Consider the following 27,500-nt stretch of genomic DNA (forward strand, 5'->3'; position numbering starts at 1 on the left):
TTTTTTGCAATTATACACGACTCAAATTATTTGTTACACCTGAAAAATCGTCTTATTTCTTTTTTTTTCCCACGTGAGAATTGCTGTTGGCAGATTTTGCAATTGAAGATATGTCGGAAACAGGAAACTGTTGGAGTTACCAAGGTTACCTGACAAATTCGTTTCTCTTGACCATGTCTAATTCATGCATTAAGAAACAAGTGCTTCATCGACTCCGTATTAATAGTAATGTGTAATATGTAACTCATTACTGGATGGTTTCTGATATTGACTCACATCAGGCTTGAAAGAAAGACGTCCAACGGTCTATGGGGCCAGCTCTTCCTGTTTTAAGGAGAAGATGAATAAAGAGATGAAGTAAACTCACCTCAGGGAGCATTTGCACACTATGTGCGATCCTAAAACAGTTTACTCACAACTCGACAAATTAAAAGTAAGCTGTTCGCTGCAATGGTTTGCTGATCCGATCAGTCATCTGATCAGTTGGCTGATCCTTTGACTGATCAGCGCTGTTGAGGTATTTTGTTTTTGCTTGTTTTAACTTCCTATATTTGTGGTTCCATGACAGTATCTGATGATCAGCTCGCTCTGAAATCATAATTCCTATTCTATAGCCTGGGTCTGATTCCATTATCAGGTACTCTTTATGTAGTGACTTAAACTTGCAACATGTGTGAAGTTCATTTAACATGGTCTTATCATCCAACTTGTGCAGGAGAACTCCAAGAACGAAGAAATCCTTCTGTCTCTGAAGTATGTCCGCCCTGGAAATGGCTTTGAGCCAACGTTTCAGCTCCTGGAGAAAGTGGAAGTGAATGGGAAGGATGCTCACCCTCTGTTCGAGTTCCTGAGGGAAACTCTCCCCTCCCCCAGCGATGACCCCGCTGCCCTGATGACTGACCCAAAGCTAATCACCTGGAGCCCGGTCTGCAGGAACGACGTGGCCTGGAACTTTGAGAAGTTCCTCATCGGGCCCGACGGGGTGCCGTTCAAGCGTTACAGCAGGAGGTTCCTCACCAGCGACATCGAGGAGGACATCAAGAAACTCCTCAGCCTTGTGCACTAATGAACCATCCACAGAAATGTTGTCGAGCCATCCCACAGCTTCCATTTGCACCAGCCACTCTGCACTTAGCCAGCTAAGTGCTAATCATTTTCCCCTCCATAGTGTCTGTAGATGGTTTGACACTTTTCCACTTGACTGCCTGTGCTCTCTTGTACACGATGACAGTGTTTTGCGTTTTTACTATATGAAGACATCCTCTGAAACCAGCCTAAATGTGAGGGAGGTGTCTGATGAATTGTAAAACGCTGAACGTCTCTGCTTCATTGAGTGCATGTACAACACTGCTGTGGTTTTAAGTGTCAAAAGGAGCAATAAATGTTTCTTTTATTTTCAAATTCTCCTGCTGGTTCTTAATGACTTCTGTTTATGTTCCAGATTTTTATTTAACCCAAATAATCATTCTGACATTAGTAACAAAGAAAGTGTAGGTATTGTAAATTCAAACTTAAGCCTCATCCTTGAACCGGTGCTCTTTTCTTACATGTTACCAACCAAATGAAAAGGTCATTGTAGATAAAACATACGCCCATAACATTAAGAAAATTACAGCATTGCACACAAGTGATTATTACCTGTGCTTTTCTACTGCCAGTGCCTCATTACAGTTGCTGGTTTATTCTGCAACCAGTCAATATATACAGGAACATAATTAAGGTTGCTTCATCTGCAGATAAAGGTTTCATAAAGGGATCTCATAACTGCCACTAAAATCAAGTCATGTTATTTTGTGCATGTAATTATTACAAACAAACCACCTTGTTGAGGCTTCCAGTCTTTATTTTACTTTGAATTCAAATATTTCTCAGAAACAAATACTGTGGATATCGGCATTAAGATAAATATGAGGACAAGAATTTATACACCTATTTAAAATAGTGTGATTATTTACATCTGTTCAGTTACTTTTGCGTTTGAATTGCTGTCGTGATTCAAGGACATGAGAAAATGAGATATGCTGCAATCGGCAGCCGAATCGTGTTTTGACTAAGTATCGAGTCGTATTACAGATATGATGTAAAGCTTTTCTAGTCACAGGCATAAATGATTATCTTTAGGTAGTCATCTGTGAACACAACAATGATGGCAACCAGCAAAAAGGGAACTTGGAGGCTCTACATATCAACATACTGCTTTGCAACAGAGTCCAGAGGTAATGCCACAGAACAAGAAATGGATCCATAATTACTGACTCCCAACTGGTTTCACTAGACCTCTCTCATCACGTCTCAGTGGATCACATTTCAGACACCCGTTCTGACTGTGCTCAGGGTAATTGGGTTAAATTAGTTTTTTTATAGACTAAATAACAAAACAAAAGGGATTTTTTTTCATATGCTATTAGCAAGAGGAATACAATGATTAATTTCGTTTAATTTGTACTTAAACTCACTGGAAGGAAAACAATTGGCTCAGAATGGCGTTACGGTACTGATGTCCCGCCCCCCACCTGATGACACATGTAGATTGTTCCTCATGACTACGAGCAAGTTCAAGTTCCATGAATAAAGCACCGCTTTTATACTAGTTTATTTTGCTTCACTCAGTGTGCTTTGAAGATATCAAATAACAGCCATTTCAATACAGCGCTGCATTAATGTACAAGACTAATAAGGACAAGCCGTTGCAGGTGAGCTAGGGGTCCAATCAGGCAGCAATTAAAATATGCTTAAAAGACACATTAAAATCATCTGGAAGTGTATGACAGACCATAACCCTTAATGCTAAGGCCAAACCATACAGTTCTGTAATGCCTAGTTACACCAGAAGCAGGTAGATAAAGTACTCATGGAGAATTCAAAGTGCCTCCTTTTAGTTAGGTTTGCAGGAATCAAAAGGCCGCTTTTGCATTGTGATTACAAAAAAAAAGGGAAAACAAAAATTGTTAGCACAGTAAGACTCCTGTCATAAGTTTAGGGTCCAGAAGACAGCAGAGCCCCATGCTGTGCGTCAAAAATAAAAAAAATAAAAAATAAAGACGGCTGATCAAGAGGCTGAAAAACAGCTCAAGACCCAGATGTTGAAAACCTTGAAACGAGACGTCCCTCTGTGGTTTCCATTGCAACACAGACCCAGCAGGCCGGGGACACGGCTGCCACAGCTAGTCTGCAGCAGCAGGGTCCCCGTCAATCCACTCCACACAGGAGGCAGAAGCTCACAGAAACTCTTTCATCAAGCACAGCATATATCGTTCTGTGTGCACATCACACCATTAGAGTTGTTATCAGAGATAAATCTAGGCACAATGCCAGTTATCTTGCTCAGGTCTTACCAGTTGGTACATTTCATCATAAATAACTTGAAACACTTTGGTTGAAACAAGATGTGCATTTGGCTTTCTTTTTATATATATATATACATATATATATATATGTATATATATATATATATATATATATGTATATATACACACGACTGTTGTTGTGGGCAACAGAAACATTTTTTTTTTAATCTATGCATTTGAGGGCACTTCTAACATTCTGTTCATCCAGTGAGAAAATCTATATCCATTTATGTTCCTCTTAGTTCCAGGCTAGTGAACTATGTTCAGAAATCAGCAGGCCACACGCTGCGAGGAGGAAGTCGCTCAGGTCAATCTGACAAGGCTGTTGACTCTAGTTGACAACATACAAGACAAAAATCCAAATATAGGGAAGGTCGGGTTAATAACGTTAAGTCTGTGGAGTCCTCTGTCACTAAAGTAGCGTTGTGTGTGCGTCCAAGTGTCTCTATTTGCTTTATGCGTTTCAGTGCATGTCCCTTTGCGCCAGGGCTCCTCAATTTGTGTCCATATGGTCGTCTGCTGATTCAGGGGCTCCTCCCAGCGAGGCCGAAGGCTGAGGTTTGGAGGGGGCGTCCTCGTCTCTGCGCTGATAGAACAGAACGTAGGCCGCTTTAGTCTGCGAGGGGAAGACAAGGATAGGATTAACCTACAAAAACAGGGACACTCGACACCTTGGACACAAATACTGCATCTCAGAGCGTATCCGACTATAGGAAACAGAGTCAAAACTTACCACAATCTGGTCCTCTGAGGCAGACGAGACACTACTGTCATCAAAGTAATACCACTTTCCATCCACTTTATTCTTGCCATAAGCCGTGTCTGTCAGACAGAAGGAAGACAGTGTGAACACAGAGCCATTCAGTCCATTTGTTTACCCAGGAAGAGATTGAAATCTTATCAGATCAGTTCATTATGAATGGACAGAGCATACAAAACATAATGCACAAAAAATAAACTTCACAAAGAACAAGGATGTAAATTTAACCAGTTTCAGTGTTCACAGAGACGCAGTTGCCGATCAACTCTGCATCTGTTAACACATTAAGACTAAACAAATCTACCTAGTTCCTCCTGAATGGTATTTTATGGTATTTGTAAAGTAAACAAAAAAAATTTCTGCAGTGGAAGGCTCAGGACAAAGATTTATTTAAGTGATTCAAATGACAAGAGATTTTAAAAATGAATAGAATGAACAGTGACTTACAGTGACCCCCTCCCATTCCTCCATAGTGGTTTGACACGGCAATGAGGTCATATATGTAAGGACCGGCCTTAGGGTCACACACAAACTCCGACATGTTCAGATCCCTGACAAAGAAAATAACATTAATCACAGGAGAATAAAATGGCGTTTCCTCCACAGCAGAACTCAGTATATACAAACAGAAACTGTAGATAAGTAGACTCTTGAAGAGTCACACCTTAATGAGCATGTTTAACCCATCCTTAGTGAGCATGAGTCAGCCGTTTTCTCTGCTTCCTGGTTTCTACTGGATCAAGTTCCTCAACATTGGTCAATATGGGCTGCAAAGTGCCAATTGTTAGGCCACATAATCCTGAAGCAACTTCTCCATTTTAAAATATAAAAGGGAAATGTGTTCTGTGCCCTACTGGAAAAAAGGCTAATGACTCAGAGACAGTTTCAAGCCTACTTTTGAAAGCTGCATTAGTTACACAACAACAAAAACAGCAGATAGGGACAGCGAAGACACAACTCAAGTTGTTTTCTTTGGAGTATGGTGTCGGACCTGTGAGTCCATTTGAAGGACAATAATTCATAACCTTTGTTCCGTGGTTTGACTACAGCTTGTACGGTTCAATAACAAAAAGGCACCAATTTAGAAACTTGGGAATAAATATTTGTTTCTGAAGCTGGTGTCTGAACTGCACGATTTTGGAGTCAACGCCAACTGCTTCAAGCCCCTTGATTATTTAGTAGATGAGAAATCCTGCCGTCATACCTAATGGGAAAGTCCACCACTGTGTCCAGCTTGTCCCTCCAACACCGGTTGTAGGAGAAACGCTTCAGGTGAACGACCAGAATGCGAGGCAGCGACCACAAGTCAAACTTTTTTGTGGCCTGTTGGTGTTTCTTACATGTGGGACAGTACCTGCAGAGGAAAGGTTGGGTTTATATGACAATGCTGGTAAAAAAAAAAGGCGCTTGACAATGGATTGGATGATAGAAATCGAGAACCATTACCATGGATCATGTTCTCCAAGTGTCTCCATGGTTGTGAAGAGCTCGATGCACTCTGTCAGAGCCACAGTGGCCTTCTTCTTTTGGGGCTGTAGCATGCTCTCGTGCTTCTCGTAGGCCTGCAGGCAATATTTACACAAATATAAATATACAGTTTGCATATTCTGTCAAAGGACTGCCTGATGAACATCAACCCACTGACCTCTGCTTCCTGTTCATCGTAGCACAGTTTCTTTGACTCTGTGTCCCAGTCGATCGCCACTGTGGAATGTGCTGCAGAGGGAAGAGGTGGGAGGAGCGGTGTCAGCGCCAAGTGGCTGTGAAATTATAAAGCTACGACTGCAACAAATCAAATGATGAATATTAGCACTGACGATTAAGTTTGAGGACATTTCCATCACAAGGCAACGGGCTGATGTTGGCTGTTCCGTAAGCGTTGACTATGCTGAAAGTGAAGAGCTTGGCAGGCGTAGAGCACCGCTTTGTGGCTGCGTCTCCTTTAATCCCATTTTCCAAGTCAGAGGTCTCCTCTTCATCCTCTTCGGACTGGCCATTCGCTGGCTCCGGGCTCACCTGGTGGTCCATGGCCTCCTCTTCACCTGAACAGACAACCATGAAATCTCATCACCTTTGAAACTCTTCATTGCTGAATTCTTCTTCAATTCTTTTGTTTCTTGAAATGTCTTCTTGTTTAAACAACAGGATATTCTGAACGAAAACGTCTCTTTGACCTATGTTTCATTTACATTCATTAAAATTTGGCGACAGACATTGTTCACTGCTCACCATCATATATCCCATTAGTTTCATTGCAGGTCCCCGAGTGGTTGCTGCCGTTACTGGAGCTGGCGCTGCAGGAAGCTCCGTCCGACAGGGGGCTGCCGCAGCCACCCAGGCCGGCGTTGGGACTCGACGATGTGGAACATTCAGGAGCCTTGCTGCAGCTGGCAAAGGTGGCTGAGGCTGAGGCTGAGGCTGAGGCCCTGCTTTCACTGCCGGGGCTATGCGAGTGTTTTACATAACGCCTGTATGGGGGGGGGGGGACAGACAGAGGAGATCAATTAACAGACTGCAGCCTAAAACAAATATGGGAAAAACCTTATAGACATGTATCTGTGAGAGAGTCAGTCTCATTAGTTATTCTTTTCAGGTCAATTTCAGTTGTGAGGTTGTGTTTTCTGTGATCACATCATTGCATTTACCTAAATATGGCTATAAATAACTACTGCACATCTGCTCCTGCATTTATTGTCCCTGCCATTTCCTCCACTGCAATCTCTTCACGCTGGCTCTATAAAGACTGTCACTGCACTGTGATGTGGTTTCATTCCTTGTTATCCACCAGTAAGTTCTTACCCAATTCTCTCCAGGATCTTGTCGTACAGAACATCTGCGACGAGGTTGTGTCTGGGCACGGTGATGAGTAAAGGCTGGCCAAACAGCATGGTGCTTGTTGAGCTTCCGGCGTGTTTGGAGTGGCGCTCCCTGAAATATACAGGCAGGTTCATCCTCTCACTGTCCTCCTCCTGGACCTCATACCTGCAAAGAACATCGACATGAACATGACACACGCCAAAGTGGCTAACTCCAGACATCTCAATCTTTGGATCGACAACAAGACTTACACAAAGATATCATCTTTTTCCATGATTTGGGTGAGGCCGTCATCCCGTCGATAAATTTTATGGAACCTGTGATTGTAAACATCTGCCACCACCATCTAGAAAGACAAGAGTATTGCAAAGTTAGCACTAACTATTTCAACGCAGGACAAAGAAAATGTAATGCTGGAAGTAAAAAAAAGAACACTTGACGTCTTTCTGGTGGAGTGAAAGATAAAGTTCTCACATTTTCTGAAGGGAAACCGCAGAGTTTGGACAAGGCGCTGCACAGGTCTGTCACTGTACCCAGTTTGGGGACCACCACTCGATACTGCCGGACATAAAAACAATATCATAAACTAAATCAGCACTTTGTTAAATGCTTAAGCTTTTAGAAATCCAAGAACCCTAAGTAAACAAACAACTCCATTTTAGTTGGTTTTGATTAGTATCAGTTTAATTGCGGTTGTTTAAGTCAAGAGCAATAATTGAATTTAATAATCTAATTCCAACTCACCTGTGTAGGTCGAGACTGAGGGTCTGATCGCACCAGGAAAACCTCCATGGTTCGGTCCTTCTTCATGGGCAGAGGCAGCGTGAGGTAGCAGAATGGGTCAAAGGTGACAGACACCTTTGAGCATTCTGGGCATACCAAAGTGGATTTGAAGAGGCCGTGGAAAATGTCAACGATAATTGAGTCATTGCGCAAACGGTGGTTTGTCCAGGCTTCCTTGGCAACAATCTGTAATTACACAGCCAAAGGAGAAAACCTTTCAGTAGGTGTGATTTAAAAACCTAATAAAAGATGAGGAAAGTGTAAAACTTTACTAATATTTAATTCTTTGTTGTTGTTGTTGTTGTTGTTGTTACTGTATAAACAGTTACTGTGAACACACATAATGTGAAGCTGCAAAAGAGATTCATATGCAAGGGCTGCTAGTCCCTTTCTTTATCGATCTCATAAATCTAAAAACCGAAACTAGGAGTGCTGCGAATATTGATTAGTAAGTGGCATCATATTCCTGCATTAGACTAAGCCTGTGAATTAAGTTTGAAGTGATCTTATTGAGACACAAAATGCACCTGAATATGTATACCACAAAAAGTCCACAGTTTGACAACCAGCATCACGCAATTCCTTTTTGTTCTATACCTCATCTGGACGGCCCTCTGCATCCCTCAGGGCCAGATAAGGTTTCTTCTTGACACGGTTCAGATCTTCATGGAGCCCGTCCAGCAAAAAGGCCAACAGTTCCTGTGAGTCCTGCTGCTGGTAGCCTGAAAACTGGGGGGCAAAGCGTCCGACCTGGGTCTGGAAATACAAAAATAAAAGTTGATTCGTTAACCTCGTCTGCAGCTTTAAGATTATGACTGGATCATTTTTTTCCCTTGCGACAGGCTTATTTGACACAACTCACTTTGAAGGTACGTGGGGCCACATAGCTGCTGCGGCTCAGCCACATCTGCTTTACTAAATCAGCGTAGGCCTCAGCTATCTCGCCCCTCATTCCCAGAGGATTCTCCCGATTAATCTCTGCCTCGTACTGGTCTTCGAGGAAGTACTCTGTGAGCGGGGATGCATTACTCAGGCACTAGAGGAATAAGAGAAAACTGCGTATTAGTACTCGAAAACATAATTTCTATCTGAATGGAAACTATGACTGTAGATTTTATTTTTTACCTGGAGGGCAGAGTTCATGAAGCATGTGTTGCCCAAATTACTGAGACCGCACAGGCCAGGCTGCGACTGGGACTCCCTGTAGTTGTAGGAGGAGCTGTAAGAATTATAGCCCCCCAATCTAGTGGAAGAGCAGATCATTTACTGTATGTTGCCAATACAACATCAGATTAACTCAAACACGAGAACACAACAAATATCTCTTAGACAATATAGACAATTTAACCAGTTATTAACATATGTCTACAGTGTTTCTCCAAAACTACCCAGACTGTGGCAGTCCGCCATAATCTACTGTGTCCCACCAAAGCTTCATAATGAACTCATGTATCTCATGGTTTTGTGCGGTTGCTTCATTGTATAGCTGTGTGCAGTGCTCGCTCTGAACTGAGGACCAATCACCACACAACCACAACACATTAAATAACAGATTTGCTTTTTGCCTAATTAAATTATGTTCTTATAACATTTAAATTCAGTCTAATTTGTCAGCACTTATTTTCTGTTTAATAACATACAGCACACATGCATGCACACACGCAGGTATTCAACAGAAAAAAATTATGGTTCCTTTCATTAGTCTGCAGTAGAGAGTGTTTGGTCAATATTCTACATGGAGTGAAGTGGTTAGGACAAACATATCTGGCAAATATTAAAACCAGAATTCATATGTATAAGTGCATAGTCCTATTCTTTCTTCTGTCAACAAAGATTATTATGATGAAGCCATTGGACAAAGGTCTGTAGGGACCAAACCAGGCTGATGTACTGATTTAAGAAAATTCTTTAATTCAGGAGTGTAGTGTGAGAATCTCCTTTTGAAACTCCTCGACAACCCCACTGCGTGAGAAAAAACAATGACACACAAACAATGACAAAACAACTCTTGCCTGTTGCCAGATGAGGTGCTGTTATTGAGCGTATATCCAGGGCTACAGCTACTGTCACCATTGGCTACTGTTGAGGAGATGCTGGCTGATGAGTTAGAGGAGAGTTTAGGGGAGGTAGTGAAATTCCTCGATGGCGTTGTACTAGTTCTGGTGAGCAGAGGCACAAAGCATGTTAAAGAAAAGCACATTTCTATTGACGACAAATGTTGTGTAAACTTGGATGTTCTGTATATGCGCCTCCTTTTACTGAATGAAAAAGACAACAATAACAAGGTATTGGCTTACTTGGGATGGGAGGCTTGTCTGGGCCACGTGCCATCCTCATTCTTGCGCTCAATCACAAGCACCTGTGGGAAAACAAGCTGAGTAAGAGCGAAGCTGGCACAACTGACCTTCATAGGCTGCTGCATACCAGGCTCGGATTTAATACTATTCTGGATGTGTGCCAACTGCTGCATGAAGACCCACAAAATGCAATATGTTACAAAGCAGGAAAAAAGCTTATGGTGAAAAGCAGCCCCGCCCCCAAATTATTTAAGTGGTATTCATAAAATTTCAAATACTATTCATTATTCTTAGAATACAACACCATCATACACAAAGCCTCAAAAGTTTCCACACATTTGAACCGTGATAAGACCATTCTGGCACAGTCTCAACAAGAACTGTGCACCCTTACCATACATATATATATATATACATACATACATACATACATACATACATACATACATACATACATACATACATACATACATACATACATACATATATATATATATATATATATATATGCATTTTAATCACCAAAGTAATGTTCTGTGATGCATTAGTTATTAGTACATCGTCTTTAAATTAATTAAGTATACACACTGAGTACCAGTATGCTACTGGACTGTGGTGCGCTTTCAAAGAAATGAGGTAGAAAGTCTATCAGTGATGTGAAGGTTATTTGAATAATAAAGCTCCACAGTACCTGCCCCTGGAAGAGACCAGCATCCTGTACAGTGCTGTCTGGCTTGTTCAGCTGCTCATAGGTGTTGCTCATGTATTTGTTCCAGAGCCGTGTCTCCTTCTCTGATGGGATATTGAACAGCATCCTCATTTCCTTCTCTATAGTATCTAGGGAAAGGGGAATTGGAAAACTTGCTTATTATCTTTCATTCATATTTCTGCCACAAGACACATTTAATGAATGACCCATATATTTGTTTTGTTTTTTCAAAGCACAGTTGACTTTATGGCCAGTCATGTGGACCCTCACCTATTGTGTCAGCTTTACTGAAGTGACGTGTGACCACATTGTCCATGTTGTCATTCTCGCACAAATTCAGCTCCAGCAGATAGACCTCCACCTTACAGTGCTTGACAAACATTCCATGTTCAACCACCTAGAGAATAAAAAAAGACATTTAGGAGCCTCATCCATAATTGAATGGCTGAAATGAAGGCATCTGCTGCAGCATTACCTTCCTGGCGATGGGTCTCTGATCCTCAAGGCAGCCGTACCAGCTGACTAGCTTATTCCATGCCTCAGTGGGTACGAGGACATAGTCCAGCTCATCTATAAGGTGCTCTTTCAGTGCCTGAGTCTCCTGGTCTTTATGGAAAATAAAATAAAATGATGAATACGGACTAAAAACACAGCCAATTGAATTGCTTTTCAGGGTTTGTACTGTTTCAATATTCATTAAAAATGACAAGTTTTACCTGAAAACAGGCCAGAGTTATCAATTGGTCCTGGATAGAGGCTTCGTTCTCCGACATTGTACATGTCCCAGCTGTCAAATCCCACATACTTCTTCCATTGTTTGAACCACCGGCTGTCTATGAGATACCTAAAACATATTGGTAGGTAACCGTGAATGACAAACATATCATACTTCCATGATTTGTCCTGAACCGTTAACATGTATACTTCAGGAAAATATTTTTTTTGGTCACCTGATACATGTAGGGTATCGAGCAAAGACATAACATGGGGTTTGGAGAGAGACTGTACTCGGGCTTATCCCAACCCAGAACATTATGCAACACCACACTGCCTTGGCATTTGCAGATATAGTAACAGCGAGCTAGTTTGACTTAATCTCATCACAAGGGAGAATCTCCTTTACTTAATAGGCTTGTCAGAAAGAATTCACATAGTAAGATGTGGAGTCGCGTTGTGTGACCACTGAATTTATGCGAAAGCCACAAATGGGAGATGTCTCAATCAAAGTAAGGTGTATGACCTTTGCCCTTTAAGCTGAGGTTGGTTAATCAAAACTGTAAAAGTGTTACTGTGCTTGTGTAAAATATTATATTTCAACATGGACACGAGGGGATGGTAGATGAATTTAACTACAGCATAACGTAAATATAGATAAAAGCAGTACTAACTAACTTCAACAACAATTGGATCACGTTAGCTTGGTAGCTGGTTGATGACAGATATCATCGCAATGGCCGTTTCTTCCTCTGATGCCTTCGCTGTCATGTCGAAATGTTAATTATTAATATGGCATATCTCTCATGTAATATAGATTAACTGAGATGAAGTCTCTTGGATGCATTGTGCCCAGGCCTGGTGGTCTTTGATCGGACACTGTCCTCGCCAACAAACTCAGGCGGCATATCGCCACACGCAAGTAAACAAATGTGACACGGCATAATGTGTCTGTAGCCGAGTCCAGTTCCTGACAACGAGCCGGCAGGAGAGTCCACCACCTGAATCCTGGGCCTAACACACTAGCCGACTAGCCCCCACATCAACCAGCGTGAGCTAACTTGTCACAGAACAGACATTGACGTTGAAGTATCGAGCAGATGAGCGGCTGAGTAAGCCTCGTTCGTTGGATTGTTTACGACCGACATCAACGTTACTACAGGCACCACTTGTAACAAGGAGAAACTTCAAAGCCGGGCTGGTACTAGTGAAGTTAGCAACTAGCATGCTAACTTGTAGCAATATCACAGCAGCTTCCGTTTCCAGGCTTGCGACCATCGGTTTCGTTAGCTCGGAAGCGTTAGCGTGTTAGCATTTCCTGTTCATCACTGGCTAACGTTAGCGAGCTAACGCTAACTGAAACACCCAGGAAACGTTGGCCAGCGCAGATTCTTACCATTCGTCGCCCTTTCTTAGAGTCGTCTTCAAAAGGGACCCAACGGTCTGTTTTTGACATTCGGTTGAAGGGGTTGGCATTTGTGCGGCTACCGGCTCCGAGTCGGAGTCTGCCGCGCCGCCGGACTCGGGTCCGCCTCCCTCGGCCATCATGCAGCGAGTGTGCCGGTATCGTGAACGCGCGGGAGAGACGCACTGGGGCGAGCACCGGAGCGGCGCTGTTCATGAGAGACGTTCTTCCTCTACGGTCTGAAAACAGGTCGACCGGGGCCGCTGGTGCCCTCCAGTGTCACCGTGCTGTCACCACCGACAACGACAGCCAGTCACAGACCAGGTTGCAACGGTAACATCACGGAACCAGTATAATAACTCAATAAAAGTGGGTATTCAGTCAAAACAGATTTTATACTTTACAAAACACAGGGAGTTTACTTTTCGAAATAAACCGTCTACATACTTTAAAAACAAGATTTTTATCACACACACACAAACATACCCTCTCCCGACGACAACTAATCAATTCTGGGTCTACTTCCATGGCCAGGGGAGCTGATCCAGAACAGCTGCATCTATGCATTTCTATACAGGAATTTTTAAGATTTTAATTTTTAAATGGTATTGTATCCTCATGTCTAAACATGACCATTCATGTGAAAATCGAGACAGCTAATCTAGCTGTGCATGACGAGAAAAATCAAATGCACTAGGTTGTTTACATTCTATTACCTAATGGTATTATGATGGCATACAGTTGAAAACTAAAAATATTGCATTTTAATAAGCAAATGAAACTTAATTTCTCCCAAACACCTCCTTATTTCAAAAGGTATACAAAAAAGCAATGCGTTCAGTATGCATGACATGGCAGCAGAACCAGTGTATTTTAAGTAATTTCAGATATTTCATGTTCAGGAATGAAAAGGTAATACAAGTGAAAAGACAAGGACCACACAAAAGTGGATGTAAACGTTGCATAACATGAAGGGATTTGTCCCATCTCTTTGTCTTTAACCCCCAAAAAATTCCAGCAAGGATTGAAATTCAAATCGAAGGCTCCAAGTAGAAGTGACCAGGCTATCAGAAGATGCCGCTTGGCAGCTCCTTGCTAAACATGCCATCAAAGTCCAGCTCCCTGCTCATCAGATCCTCCTCTACACTCTCCAGTGCCCAATGATGGTCAGTCAGCTCCAGTGCCTCCCATTCAGCCTGAAATCAAGGAGGAACATCACATGAACAACTGAGCAACCCACACCCTCAGTAGCTAGTTATGCTGGAACTACTATATACAGTACCTTAAAGGCTTTATTTGTATCTGCAGGCATTGCCATGGCGGCACCACTCATCTGTTCCTGCATAATCCTCGACTGATCTGCACCTGTGGGAATTGAAATGCATGTGAAAGACAATCAGTATCTGGGAATGAAAGGTAATTAACTGAATGCAAAACAGTTTCACCATAGGTAAGAATACAGATCCATGCTTAACAGGCCAGAATTCATCTCTAACTAAATCTTAAAATCAAACAACTCTCAAACTGGGTTTGAGTCAGTTATTGTTTAATGTTAATATTCCAATCAATATAATGATTTCAAAAATGGCTTCATTAACATAGCTTAGACTCAATTGAACAATAGTATTAAAAGTGAATGAAATAAAAATGTGGGTAGTATTATAGCGCTTTCACAGCAAACGCGAAGCAATCTTTCGCTTGATGAGATTACATACAATTTGGAATTACATTTTCATTTCGCGAATAGCATTCACTTCACTCATTAGAGTTGACATAATATGACCTTCACACAATGTCACAAAAGCCAATTAGTGTTGAGATTCTCCCGCCTCACCGGCGTTCCCATCCGAAAGAGAATGGGCCAATATTCACGGGGTGATGACCCTTCGGCCAAACTTGCGCAAGTTACGCAACGCGAAATTCGCTTGGTCTGAAAGCACTACAGTTGCTATTTCTGCTATTTCTTATCATCAAACTTCACAATCTGATGTGACACAAACACTCAAAATTATCTCAATAGATCAAATTACCATTATCTTGGCCTAGAATTAATGAGTACATGCTTCGTAGTCCAAACACGTTCAGGAAATACCATGATGCTGAGCTCACCCTGGATGGTAAATGCACACAGAAGAAAAAAAACATAATTTGACAAGGTCCCACACTAACATTGAGATTAATACATAATGACTAATACAGTACATCTTTTTTATTAGATCTCATTTTATTAGTTTACCAGGAAGCGTCCAGTGAGAGCAGCTCTATTCCTTGCTGCAGCATGGGCTTGAAGCGCAGAGTGAGAGGGAAGGGAACCTTAGCTGTGAGAGAAAAAAAGAGTAAAGAAAGGACAAAGTATGCACATGAATCATATCTTATCTGGTAGCAACATTAACCCAAAGTTGTTTTTGTGTGTGAAAAATTCTGAATGACAAGCTGCAAGATCTGTGAGGGAGAGAGCTCAATACTTGTTACAAATCCTGAAAAGGTCCAGTTGATCCATCCGCCAATGAGGATCATGGGAAGCACGTTGGTGACATTGCCTTTCATCATATCCGTCAGCATGCTGGGATCTGCGAAAAGATGCAACCAGCAACAAATTCACTTGATAAGCCAAGTGCAATGTGAGTTTTATAAAATGTAAACGTGTCACAATTACAGCATTTTGGGGCAAATATACACATTAAGAGTAAAACAATAAAAGGGCTGGATATGTTTCAATGGAAACTTGTGTAAGTCTGACATTAACAAGACCAACTGGTTTACTCTCAATGTAGAAAGAAATGAAGTTGAAAGATCGTAGTATTTATCCAGACATCGACTGTTCCTGGGTTTAAGTCTATTAATCTCCAACGTTTTTTATTCACTCCTGTTTTAATAGTAAGACATGTCCTTTTAGCTGTCCCAGGCATAATTTCTATAATGAAGGCATAACAAAAGAATTAAGTAAAGCAGTGACGAGGTGATAAAGAGAGGAAATACTCCTTAAGTAATGCCATGAAATTTTGTTAGTCCATTCTGTCTTTACAAGGCCAAAGAGTAACATTTGAGTCACATGAGAAAAGACTCAAATGAAAAGACAATATATTTACATGTTTAAATAATACACATATTTGAATTTGTTCAATACTTATATCAATATTCGAAAAAAAAACATCAGTGTGGATTACAGTATTGCAGATTGCATTGTGTACTTAAAAGGAGTACCTGTCATTGGAGAGGGTGGAACAACCTTTCTTTTGGTCTTCTTGAAAAATCCATCTTCTTGATTATTGAAGTAAAACTTCCTCATCAAAAAGGACTAAAAGAGAGAGAGAGAGAGATCTTCATTTGCACACTGTAGTTGTGATAATGAATACAAAAATCACTTTATATTACATGTATTTTGTATATTTGCAATTTACACACGAGTTGGAGATAGTGACGAGAATTAGACGTTTGACAGAGATAAACATTTTGGAAACAGTATGATTAAAAAAAAAATATATATATATATTTAAGTCCCAACCTGTTTGGGAATGTATTTTCCATTTTCCCTCAGGATTCTGCTCCGGATAAGAACCTGACTGGAGAGACGGAAAGACATTTTGTTTGTTTGCTGTGTTTTCCTTCAAACACGACACAACTGGAGCCCACGTACCTGTCGGACACCTGCTCCAACGTCAGCTTCTTGTCGCTCTGGAGCAGGATGGACACGTAGTGCCGGATCACCCCCACCAGGAAGGTGATGAAGACGATGGGCAACACCACCCACAGTCGGATGTTGGAGTCCAGCAGAAGCTCCGGCTCCGCCATTCAGCCTGGTACTGTGGCTACGACCGAGGAGCCGAGGACACCAGAGGGAGACAGCGTGAGACGAGAGACACGCGCTCAGCAGGTAGCACACGACGTTCACTCTGCTCTCGTTCACCACAGATATTAGTTCACGTCTCAACTCACAGCAAAGCATTTCTTTAATACCCGTGTGCTGAATTACCAAGAAGCCGTAGCCACGACTGAGCCTCTTAAAGCAGTCGGGTAGGGGCTGTCAGTCCGTTTAGCTAGCTAGCGTCATTGGGAACGACGTTAGGGAAAAGCTATGAAGCTAACGAACCCGACCCCCCCCCCCCCGAAAACAAGTGGAAACCAACCGGAACACAAACAACGAGGTATGAAACTACACAACGGACGCGAACCCCCCACCGGTAACGTTAGCTAGCGGGCTACCTCCCTCCTGATGTCCGGGTCACAGTCGGTGGGAGCAGGCGCGTCGTCCTCGGCGCAGTGTCCAACCTCCTGCAGCTCGGCTTCTTTGTTCCCCTTTCCTTTTGACCCAGCTGCGAGAGACGCCAACCATGCGCAGTGTGGAGGGGGTGAGATCCGAATCAAACAGTCTTCTAACAGTTCGTGTCTCCTGCCGCGGCCATTGCTCTTACGGTGCTGTCTCTCCGGGATGAGAGAGCAGGTTTCTGCTTCTGCAGCTCATCCGCATCGCTCGCGCTCGGACTGCAGCGCCACCCCGCGGTGATGGAGGGAGGCGCCTGCCCGCTACAGCGGAGCCTGCGGCCCAGGACACTTGAGGCTGGAGCAAAGAGTTCATGTGGGAATTCACCTTTTCAGCCAGAAAACAAAGTCACAAAGACAATGAGAATCATGTTGATCCTTTGAGGGGGTGGGTTCGCAATCAATAGGATGATAATTCATATGGTAATATTTGGATGCAGCCCAGGTAATTTACTCCTACATAGCTATAGACAGGAGGAATAATCCAATTATTTCATTGTAGCTGCATACATCTTAGAGGGGCAGAACATTTTTGATATCTCTAAATGAAAGTGTAAACCCACCTACTAGTCTTAATATTTTGTTTTATAATTGTATGGTTTTATTATTTATATTTACTTTCTATTTTGTTTCACTAACATTTTAGTGTTGATCATTATCATTTATTTTACTCTATTTAACTTTATTGACATTCTACTATCTTAGTATATTTTTTGTTTCATACTTTTTTGTTGTTATTTATATAGCTTTATTTTAAGTTTTATGTTTTGTGTGCATTAGACTCCAAATCAGAGTCTTTAATTCACCTTTAACGTCCTATGTTTTAAAGATCAGCTGTAAAGCACTTTGAATTGCATTAAATTTGTTCGGAATTTGCCATAGTTTCATTGATTGAAAATGACTGTATATTTTTTTTTAATAAAGTCTCTCTCAAAACGTAAATTTATAATCTTGCAAAATAAACAGTATTTTTCTACATTACATTCTACAAGGAATTTAAATTTCGAGCTGCTACATACTTCAATGAGTATTCGTTTGTATCTTTTTCTGAAAACTTTAATAATATTGCTAATTTTTCTTTCCTCATCAAGGTCGTTCCCAAGATAAACTCCCCAAACTGAGATGCACATGTTTTTTGAGAGTAGTTCGGACTGTAGGTTGTTTTAAGTTCAATTTCCCTCTTAAGTCATAACCCCCTTCTCTGTTCTGGAGCATGTCTTGTAGGTTTTGTAGGTAATATAAATATGACGATGTTATATAGGGTATATATAATGTGAATCGGCACGTATTAATGTCCATAATGCATTCAGTATTTAATGTAACCTATAGCATTACTCATCAGTTCTAACATCCTGTACATTTTCGCTGCGTTATGTGGACTCGTCATTTTGTAGATCATCCTGGTCGATAGGTGGCGCTGATGTGGACTTAATGTTTGCCAAACGTCTTGTAGAACGAGAAGAAGAAGAAGAAGAAGAAGAAGAAGAAGAAGAATGTCTTCCCTGGATTGTTAGTTTTAGAAAGATGATGTCAACCTTACATTCACACATTTAGCGAGCTGTGTAACTGGAACAGGATGTAACACCAAAGAGACGTGGTTGTATGCCACTATTGGGCTCACGTGAAGCTCTCGTCGTCTGGGGTCAGGCCTGCGACATCCCGAGCCGTTAGCTGCTAATGCTAATATAGAAGAAATACAGCGTTCGTGAGCAACGCTGTAGTGTTGCTAAGTATTTGTTGTAGCCATTTGGTTTGTATCAGGATTTGCTAATTCTGCTTCTGTGGTTTAAGGCATATTAGTATCAACTCTGCTTGGCGACCAAATGTGGCTACATGAAGCAAAACAACCTCGTACCCTCTATCTAAACTTCTCTTTCTACCCGTTCCCTTTTATTCCGAGACACTCCTCCAAACCTAAACTCTGAGATTAAACGTGTCAGAATTTGAAATAACTGGTGGCTTTTGACTTCCACAGAACAACCTGGTGATACAGGGGCGAACCATTGAAGTGCACTACTACAACAGGAGACCGATGTGAAGAGACTGGTTCTGCAATGCTGGGAGTGGCCTTTCTAACCATGTCGTAATTCCAACATATGTAATATTTTTGTTTCTGCTTTGATATAATAGAAATAAAGAATTGCCGTTCATGTATTACAGTGTAATATGTCAAATTTGGGGAAAATGGGGAAGTGTATGAGGTGTGGAGCAGCAAAAGGGGGTGAGTTGTTACTACAGCAAAGCTAAAGAGTATCTAGCTCTGTCCTGCACTGTTCGTGTCTTCTGCTGACATACAATAACTCTGTGTGTAAATCATTTCTCACTGTCACTGGTTTGAATACAGAATTGCAGACAGGAAACTACATTGCAGACAGTGAGTGTGTTTTTCACCACATACTGAAATATTTCACCCTCCCTCTACATATTCTACATTTACTGATCACTATTCTTTTCGTTAACAGCTATAATTATTAAAAACATTGCCCCTGATTCAACTGTTGATGGGATTTTGGACATATTGTCTCCCTACACCAAAGTGTCTGCGGGCGACGTCAGCCTCATCAAAGACAAGCAAACAGGATGGAATAGAGGCTTTGCCTATGTTAAACTCTCATCAGTTTCAGTATGTATGTTGTCAGTACATAGTAAAAATGTAAGTCACTGTTGTTGTTTTTGTACATAAGTGTGACAGTGTTGTGTTTTTACTTGTAAAGGAGAATTCTCGGGTGCATTTTGCCACTTCACAGTTATTACAAAAAAAAATCCCAGAACACTGCAGCTGCATCTGCCTTTCAAATTGCAGAGTGGCCTGGTTGTCGCTAACAACCGAGACAGTGACCCAGAGGAGGACAGCTCATATAGAGCAGCGGATGAAGAGGGTAAAGGAACAGACTGGACGAAGGTCGACTGTCTGCTGTGTCGACGTCGGTTCCCCACCAAAGAGGCTCTGCAGCGTCACACGCGGCTCTCTGACCTCCACAAGGTGAGGATGCTAAAACAGCAGGTGTTTAATCTCCCAAGTGTCTATTAATATCACTGCCATCTGTTCATGGGCCTTCAATTCAAAATGGAAAGAATGTTAGCAATATCGTTAACTGTCGTGATTATGGGTGCGATTGGATATTTATGCTTGCCTGGGATTTGGCTAAAGTTTCTTTCAACTTTGTAGCAAAATGTAGAAATACAGAGAAGATCAACGCTCCTGAAAGCTGAGCTGGAGGAGCTGGAGAGGAAAGGGACCGAGGTATGTGGCTCAAGGATTTATTCCAGTTTTTCTCCTTCAGTAGTTTCACGAATGTGCACGCAGTCAATGTTTGGTCATTTCAACAGCTGAGGTACAGAGAAGTTCAACCAACCTGATTGTCTACCCAGGAAGAAATTTTTACACCTCCAGTGTAAGTGTTTATAGTTGAACTCGGACTGCAAACCACCTGTCATCACCTTTTTGACATGACCGTCATCTCCCCTCATCCACCTTCGACAGAAGCTACCAACAGCCTGCCGAGGACAGCCTCACTAGTGATAATATTAGGACCAAAATGTTGCAAACTATGGGCTGGATGGAACGTCTGGGGCACCACCAACAGGCCATCGCCACTCCCGTCTCGGTGAGGAACCAACAAGAACTCACAGATAGAATAACACTCATCTCTCTGGCAGCTCCAAACAGATGGAGACGAAATGTCCGTATGTTCCTATTTCTCACACAGAGCAATTAGCACTGTTACCTGAGGGGCACCTGGGTGCAATCTGTGTCCTCTAATAACTCTTCTTCTTCTTCTTTTTCTTCTTCTTCTCCCTGCAGGCTTCATTAGGTGCCAAGACAAGCACATATGAACTCTCAGTATCAGAAGCCTACAATGACGCTGTTTGTAAGGCCTTGTCTTCTGAGTTGAAGTGAACCAGAGGAAGAAAAGTAATCGCACTGAACTGTGCAATCCTAATCTTGTGGCCAAATGATCTCACTTTGAAAAGGAAAATATAGCTTTTTTCTTCTTCTCCCTGTACAGATTTGAACTGTAATTTTTATCATGAAATATGTATATAAAATGTATGTTTTTTTATATATAGCTTAATATTTATTTTGTAATTCAGCATATGTTTTCCTGTCTCTCACACACACACACACACGTCCATTTGTTTGAATGCGGGTGCATCTGCTGTAGATGTGCCGTGGTTTCTTTATTTGTCTGAGAAACCAAAAGAATCACGATTAAACCGAACCTCTGTGCTCAAAAAATATGCTCTAACTGTGAAACAAATGTCTTATTATGAAGAAAAATAACTTCATAGGAAATTGATAACTTCCCATATATGCTTCCCATACATGCTGGCTGCAGTTGTAATTTGTAAAGACATTAAAACCAACGAGTGAAATTACAACCAATTACACTATTTAGGAGTGAAGTACTTTCAACAGTAACTATTAAGTGAGAAACTTTGTCACAGCTACTGAACTTTGTACCCCAAAGAACTGTGATTGGCATTAATGATCTCAAAGATCAATATTAAAAGGTCAAAGTGGTGGGAACTTGACAGAAAGCTGTTATTGTTGAAGTGATCTGACGGAGGCTGGTTATTTCCTGTCAGGTTTCCATTCCCTCAGTACTTGCTGAGGGTTCCATCTGCACCATTATTAAAATTCCCTCTGGTCCTAATGCACATGAATTAAAATCCTGGTTAGAATCTGAAGGTTGAGCCCGTTTCTTTCATGACTTGGATATGGGTTGGAATGATTGGGTTTTAAAGTCACCTTTCAGTGCTAGGTTACAATAATATTGGCAAATCGGCAGCAGTGCTGTGTTTTTTAGAAAATTCAAGATCTTGGTGCAAGGTGCAAAGTGGAACATATTCAGTTTTCCTAGAGTTTGGATTATCCATCGACTGCCACTGGACACGTCCTATTGGTGCCAGACGCTCTTTGGCTGCCTTCATATCCTCTTTCCTGGGGCTCAGTGTTTGGCATGGTCCAGCAGCTCTTGCTTTAGTGGGAATGCCAGTGTTTTTGAAGATGCAGCCACACATATTTTGCATTTCATCTCTCTGCTATTTCCTTGAACAGAGAGAGGGAGCTTGAGGACAGACCGGCTTTATGGCGCAAGATGCAAAGACATACACAGCAGACACGAGTCAGCTGAGTGCTCTCTGTTGTCGGCTCTGTGAAGATAAATATCTACAATGGGATTGATTACTTAATGTATGTTTGTGGTGTCTTTAACACTTTAGAACAACATACAAAAACAAAATTCCATCGGGTTTCAGTGGGGGGTTTTAGTGACGTTATCTTGCGTGATCTACATATCTCGTGTTTTTCAAGGGCTCTGTATAAACCTGTTGTATTTTCAGTTGCACTTAACTGAAAATACAACACTCATTCTGATCACTAGGTGGCAGTGTCAGCTTCTACAAGGAATTTATTTTCTTAAACAAAATTTCAATGAACGTCACAATCTGTTAACATTATCCTTTAACCTGAAACTTGAGTTTAGAACATATTTCCAAAATTCTCTCACTTTCATTTGTCGCATCGTTGAGGTTGAATATGTTTTTATGCAAATCATTTGAGTGTGTTTTATGAAAAATCTCCTGTCAGATTGAATCTTTTCTTCATCTTGCTGCGGCTGTAGTCTGCTCACATCAGCAGCCGCCCTCACACTGCCTGTCCCACAGTGACATGATGACGATGTCCTCGCCGCTGTGAGGCACAGGGTGGGATTGGGAGGGAAGGATTAACCTCGCTGGTGTCGGGATCATAATGCAACATGCACAATTGTACAGTGCAGCTAGTTGTTAATATTTCATCATTAAAATGTGTTTTTCCCTGAAAAACAATTCCCTCCTGTCGGTGCACTCAGGATTTCATGCGTCACACCGGGGGGGGGGGGGGGGGGGGGGGGGGGGGGGGGAGGATGCCAGATCTTGCCCCCGGTCTCTTCTTGAGCCGAACTGTGCAGGTTTTCTGACCCTTGTAGTCGCAGAGTGACAGCTTTGAGCTCCCTGTTGATTAATACTGCAGTGCTGAATGATCTGCCCTCCCTTGTCTCACATGGACACTTGTGAAGGCCTACTCAGTTTTCAGCATGGCACTGGCTCAGCTTACCAGAATCTGTGTCAGTTGACTAAGCCGTTTTGCATAACACAGTCAGCGGCCACACTTTGTGCCGAATAAAACTGTGAGTGGATGGAGCTGGCGTATGTACATGACGCCCAAAATGCATAGAGGATACAATACAAATGGACTTTCAGCTCACACATTCAGTTCAATTGCCTGAAACAGCCTCATATTCAGAGATGAGTTTCATAAATCTTCATAAAGTTATTTGAGTCTAACAGCACTCTTATTCTTGCTTCTGCCAGTTATTACTGTGCCACTTTGGGACAGGCCAGAGGACCCAAACAAGGGCCTTTGCCTCATGAAGTAACATTCTACCTTTTACATTTCAGCTCAATAACAGTCTGCAGGGCAGCAAAACCAAACACAGCAATGGACAACTGCACGAACAACCAGGTGTATACGGTAGGTGTTCTTAAAGAAGTCCTTGTATGTGGTTTTCTGTTCGGCCAGAGAAAAGGAGGCACGTGGAACTAGAGATTGAAACTTTGAACGATTACAGAATCATCTGGTCTAATGATATGACCAACAATATCAACAAATGTTGCAGAGCATGTTAAAGTGTCAAGCAGCAGTAGAAATGATAAATTGCTTTTGGCTTGAGTTAAACATTTCCTCACTCACCAGAGGGAATGTAAAGGGGAATAATGACATGTGGAAATAAATGGGATTACAACATGGAAGCTATTTAGACAAACATTTCCTGTTATTTCAAATCAGTGTTGTCAGTTTCAACAGGGGAGACGTGTATGTCACGCTGTGTGGTGTTCTGCATTGATCCATAAAAGACATACTGTGCATTGTTGTGTTTGTCTACAACTGAAGTGTTTGTTTTTTACTTTTCCTCTGGGATCTAGAAGGAAATACGTTAAAGACTGCGCCTGGAACAAGTACACGACAAACAGAAGAACCCACACTGGTAATTCTCTTGTCTCATGCAGGCAAGTCCTTCAAATCGCTGGCCAGCTGTCCAAACAGAAGAAGAGTGGATTCAATAACTGAGGAACTTGTGATCCACGCCTTCATTTAGAGGGAGTTCTGCTGTATTATTAGGTCTTAGCCTTCATAAAATGAGGTATTTCTACTTTATTATTGACTTATTACGCCAAAAATGTTTTGGATATTTCTCCCATGAGACCCTTAATACAGCTTTCTGATATTATCTGTTTGGAGATTTGATTTGAGTTTGAGTCTGAATGTCTTATTGACCAGCAAAACTTTGTTTCGCTAAATTAGCCTTATGAATGAAGCAGTATTTTGTGGTAAGTAAATGAATGCAGTCATCTCTGACAAGTCCAATTTGACAAATAATGATTTCTCATCCATTCATGTTTAATGTTGTGTACAGTATCTGTGCATATCAAGTCGGTACACAGTCGGTAAAACCCAGTGGCACGATCAATCAAAGTTCATACAAAGTTCATCTCTGTAGCAGGAGTTTTCACATGAGCCTTTCATTTTTCCCTGCAGGTGCCGCAGATTTGTGGTGCATCCAATGGATCCCCAAATGATCAACCAAGCAGCTGGCAGGGGAATGAAATTTTATGAGTTGCGTGTAAAACCAAAACCAAACAACAACATTGAGCTGTGAATGAGACATATGCAGCGATAATAACATGTAATAAGATAATAATGAGATTGATATTGGTGTAAATTTTCAAAGAAACCCTATAATTACAGATACTGAGAGTCCACATCCATGCTTTACAGCTGTGAGGCTGTGCTTGCGATAAAGTTGTATAATGCGATCTGAATGTCAAAGTTAGATGATGATGGATCCAATGATTGTTCAGACATTTCAGGTAAATCCACAAAAGTGAACGTCGTGGTGGAAATGGAGGAAAGGTCAGCGGCACAGCAGTCGGCAGGATATGACGTCTGGGGACCACAAATGTGTGTATAAAAACGTTCTGCTCCGATTCGTAGATATTGAGATGTCTAACGAAATAAGTGAACCTAACCGCTGGTGGTGGTGAGAAAATTTCACCGGCAATCCATCCACTAGTTATTGAGATATTTCGGCCTGGACTAAAGTGGTGGACCGACCAATAGAATGACCGATTGACTGACATGTCCATCCACAGAACCAAACCACCAGCGTGACGAACACCAGCTCTCAGAGAGCGCAGCCCTCCAACAAGGCCGAGCGGGTTTTCTTTTACTCCTTGTCTGACTTCTTTACCCCTCTAGGCCTCTCGGTCGCCCCCGCCCCCCCCCCCCCCCCCCCCACCATGGAATGGCAAGACTTCTCCTTCAGGGAATTCCTCCCACTGAGAGGAATAATGCTCAGGACTTCTCTCCGTGTGCGTGCGCGCGCGTCTTTGATGGCGAAAGCGAAGCATGGGCAGGTGGCCCAGCGATGTGTTTATGTGAGTAGGAGAGGGGACACTTTGTGAGTTTCTCCTGTACAAACGTTCTCAGATGATTGAAGTCTGGGGAGAATAACAAACAGCATCCCCTCCGTATGACAGATGTCTCCTCCTGATACATGCTTCTGATACTCCCTGATTACTTTAGCTCACTGTGGCTTTATGTAACATTTACAGTTGCCGACATTTACAGTTTTTTTTTTTCTCTCTCTCCAAACAATGTGTCTTATTGCCCGCTGGTGTTGCTTAAGTTCATATTGAAAACGTCTACAATAGGTAATGGGATGTATTCCTTTACAGTATATCGGTTCATAACGTAAGCTTGCATGTCAATGGATCAATCTTGATGACCGCTAAACCAACTGCATCCATTGATGAAGAAAGCGTGATGTGGTTGAAAGCTCCAGAAAAAGAAAAAGACTGTTGATATATACTGTATGATACGGATCATATTCCTCTCTTCCCTCCTATTTATTCCTTTCATTCATGTAAACACCTGGTTGACTGAGCCGGTCTGTGGTTTCCCTCAAACACCTACAAACTGACTCGTGCGTATCTGCCCCCAGGACACCGTGTCAAGTGTTGTCAGTGTTAGCTGATGTCAACGCAGCATGTATATGAGTCACCAGCGCACTTGATTCACAAGGCATTAATAAACCTTCAGCAGGCTTCATCGCCTATAGTCCGACATAAAGCACCGTCTCACTCAAAGCGTCGCCCCGGGCAATTGCATAACCACGTAACTTCCACAGCATGGCTACTTCCCGCTCATCCATGCGCGGAGCATGCTGCTCTGGATAATCACACAGGGACATCTCTTCCCCAAATGAAGGATTCACTGGGAGATTAATTGAGTTTGATTACAGCAGCATCCAGCAGGCCTCAGCGAAAATAAGCAGAATGGGTTTGGTGGTCTGTGATGAGATCTTTTCTTCCTGTTCCTTTCCCAATTATGTGCACGGCGAGGCCGTGCGGCTGTGGAGGACGGACAGGAGGACACAAATCTAAGCGCCATACGTGTGAGGGAAGCTCCTTGCGGAAAAAAACAAAACAGGATTGTTGTAAATTTGATTCACTGGAGGCAATGAGGTGAAAATTATACAGATCTTTCTTACATTTTTTTTCTTCTTCCAGGCCTGCCTGCCTTTGAAAAAGTCTAAATCCGCTCATGCATTGACTACAGTTACCAAAGTCAAAGGTACTGAAATGTTGCTCTGGTTTGCCTGACCTCCCAGAAGTCACAGGCTCCCATTGTTTTCAGAAATCCGTTCAAAGCTTTTTAAGAAGGCTGCACTGCTTTGTAGATATAATACATTAGGTTCAATAGTGTGTGTGTGTGTGTGTGTGTGTGTCTATTGTAGTTTGAACAAAGTTGACTTACAGCTCTTTCCGGGAATGTGCACTACTACATTCTTTTGGTGAGAGCTTTCAAAGATCGAAACTGAATTAGATCATCAGATCATTACTTTTCGTGAAGTTCTTGATAAAGTTAAGTTTATTTCTTACTTTTTTTTGTCTTACTTTTTTAGATGACCGTGGTAAATACGGAACAGAAAAGGTTTATTGAAACCTGAAAGACGCCTGAAGGAATTTCGCCAATTCTGAAGCATGAATGTTAAAACTAAACTAACTTTAAGCAAGTCGTCTTCAGTTTTTGAACATGACGTACTTTGGCATGTGGCGTATCTGTATTAATTTGATTAATGAATTAACAGGATGTTCCTCTTATAGGGTAAACAAATTATGATCATCATGCATATTAATAAGTAATGCAGTCCTGCCAACTAACTGAAAAATACACTCTGTACTTGTTTTTGATTGATTGAACCAGACGGTATGTGTCCCTGCCGAATAACCCACATGGGCTGATCAACTGTTGCTCGAAGTGGCAATGTGCATACATTCATGTAATAAATCAGGACATCCC

At 41.9% G+C, this 27,500-nt stretch overlaps 3 protein-coding genes and 1 long non-coding RNA gene across 13 annotated transcripts in view; 2 read left to right on the forward strand and 2 right to left on the reverse strand.

Moving 5' to 3' along the window:
• Positions 1 to 1,401, forward strand: part of gpx1b (glutathione peroxidase 1b) — a 1,997-nt gene extending 596 nt beyond the window's left edge. The window contains exon 2 of the mRNA XM_035632618.2: positions 716 to 1,401. Within this exon, the coding sequence (XP_035488511.1) occupies positions 716 to 1,066 (351 nt within the window). The 3' untranslated portion in view covers positions 1,067 to 1,401. The remainder of the gene's footprint in view (positions 1 to 715) is intronic.
• Positions 1,402 to 2,577: 1,176 nt separating this feature from the next.
• On the reverse strand, positions 2,578 to 13,065 carry usp4 (ubiquitin specific peptidase 4 (proto-oncogene)). Of its 2 annotated transcripts, none has more exons than XM_035632613.2 (22): positions 12,824 to 13,065; positions 11,430 to 11,557; positions 11,189 to 11,319; positions 10,984 to 11,110; positions 10,696 to 10,841; positions 10,005 to 10,066; positions 9,720 to 9,866; positions 8,833 to 8,908; positions 8,570 to 8,743; positions 8,305 to 8,463; positions 7,669 to 7,893; positions 7,399 to 7,482; positions 7,176 to 7,270; positions 6,907 to 7,089; positions 6,337 to 6,575; positions 5,925 to 6,149; positions 5,753 to 5,823; positions 5,554 to 5,669; positions 5,312 to 5,461; positions 4,555 to 4,658; positions 4,081 to 4,169; positions 2,578 to 3,963 (listed from the first exon to the last, which is right to left on the reverse strand). In XM_035632613.2, the coding sequence occupies exons 1-22, from the start codon at positions 12,973 to 12,975 to the stop codon at positions 3,841 to 3,843; spliced, it is 3,006 nt and encodes a 1,001-aa protein (XP_035488506.1). In that variant the 5' UTR covers positions 12,976 to 13,065; the 3' UTR covers positions 2,578 to 3,840. The 2 variants fall into 2 exon arrangements, with proteins under 2 accessions (XP_035488506.1, XP_035488505.1); XM_035632612.2 differs by having other exon boundaries at positions 8,833 to 8,950; positions 12,824 to 13,063.
• Positions 13,066 to 13,208: 143 nt separating this feature from the next.
• On the reverse strand, positions 13,209 to 17,320 carry emc3 (ER membrane protein complex subunit 3). 2 transcript variants are annotated; one of them, XM_035632617.2, is made up of 9 exons: positions 17,012 to 17,320; positions 16,470 to 16,641; positions 16,338 to 16,395; positions 16,037 to 16,130; positions 15,298 to 15,402; positions 15,069 to 15,150; positions 14,863 to 14,942; positions 14,115 to 14,197; positions 13,209 to 14,028 (listed from the first exon to the last, which is right to left on the reverse strand). In XM_035632617.2, the coding sequence occupies exons 2-9, from the start codon at positions 16,622 to 16,624 to the stop codon at positions 13,900 to 13,902; spliced, it is 786 nt and encodes a 261-aa protein (XP_035488510.1). In that variant the 5' UTR covers positions 16,625 to 16,641; positions 17,012 to 17,320; the 3' UTR covers positions 13,209 to 13,899. The 2 variants fall into 2 exon arrangements, with proteins under 2 accessions (XP_035488510.1, XP_035488509.1); XM_035632616.2 differs by having other exon boundaries at positions 17,036 to 17,317.
• On the forward strand, positions 16,577 to 21,778 carry LOC118309944. 8 transcript variants are annotated; one of them, XR_007030903.1, is made up of 8 exons: positions 16,593 to 16,706; positions 18,184 to 19,190; positions 19,437 to 19,466; positions 19,555 to 20,075; positions 20,262 to 20,336; positions 20,423 to 20,487; positions 20,577 to 20,700; positions 20,898 to 21,778. It is a non-coding gene; the product is annotated as an uncharacterized LOC118309944 (long non-coding RNA). The 8 variants fall into 8 exon arrangements; XR_007030900.1 differs by having other exon boundaries at positions 18,184 to 18,601; positions 19,068 to 19,466; XR_007030902.1 differs by having other exon boundaries at positions 16,596 to 16,706; positions 18,184 to 19,466; positions 19,555 to 19,719; positions 19,896 to 20,075.
• Positions 21,779 to 27,500: the final 5,722 nt, after the last annotated feature.

Source organism: Scophthalmus maximus, chromosome 6, assembly GCF_022379125.1.
Source record: "Scophthalmus maximus strain ysfricsl-2021 chromosome 6, ASM2237912v1, whole genome shotgun sequence".
In the NCBI taxonomy this organism is placed as follows: domain Eukaryota; kingdom Metazoa; phylum Chordata; class Actinopteri; order Pleuronectiformes; family Scophthalmidae; genus Scophthalmus; species Scophthalmus maximus.

Excerpts from the sequence above, each read along its gene's own strand:
- usp4 (XM_035632612.2), bottom strand. The coding sequence starts at position 12,975 with ATGATGGCCGAGGGAGGCGGACCCGAGTCCGGCGGCGCGGCAGACTCC. Across the intron at positions 8,744-8,832 it reads TCATGAACTCTGCCCTCCAG|TGCCTGAGTAATGCATCCCC; the intron begins GTAAAAAATAAA and ends TTATTCCTCTAG. Across the intron at positions 6,576-6,906 it reads AAGATCCTGGAGAGAATTGG|GCGTTATGTAAAACACTCGC; the intron begins GTAAGAACTTAC and ends CCCCCCATACAG.
- emc3 (XM_035632617.2), bottom strand. The coding sequence starts at position 16,624 with ATGGCGGAGCCGGAGCTTCTGCTGGACTCCAACATCCGACTGTGGGTG. Across the intron at positions 16,396-16,469 it reads TTGGAGCAGGTGTCCGACAG|TCAGGTTCTTATCCGGAGCA; the intron begins GTACGTGGGCTC and ends CCGTCTCTCCAG. Across the intron at positions 14,943-15,068 it reads CTCTCACTGGACGCTTCCTG|GGTGAGCTCAGCATCATGGT; the intron begins GTAAACTAATAA and ends TTTACCATCCAG.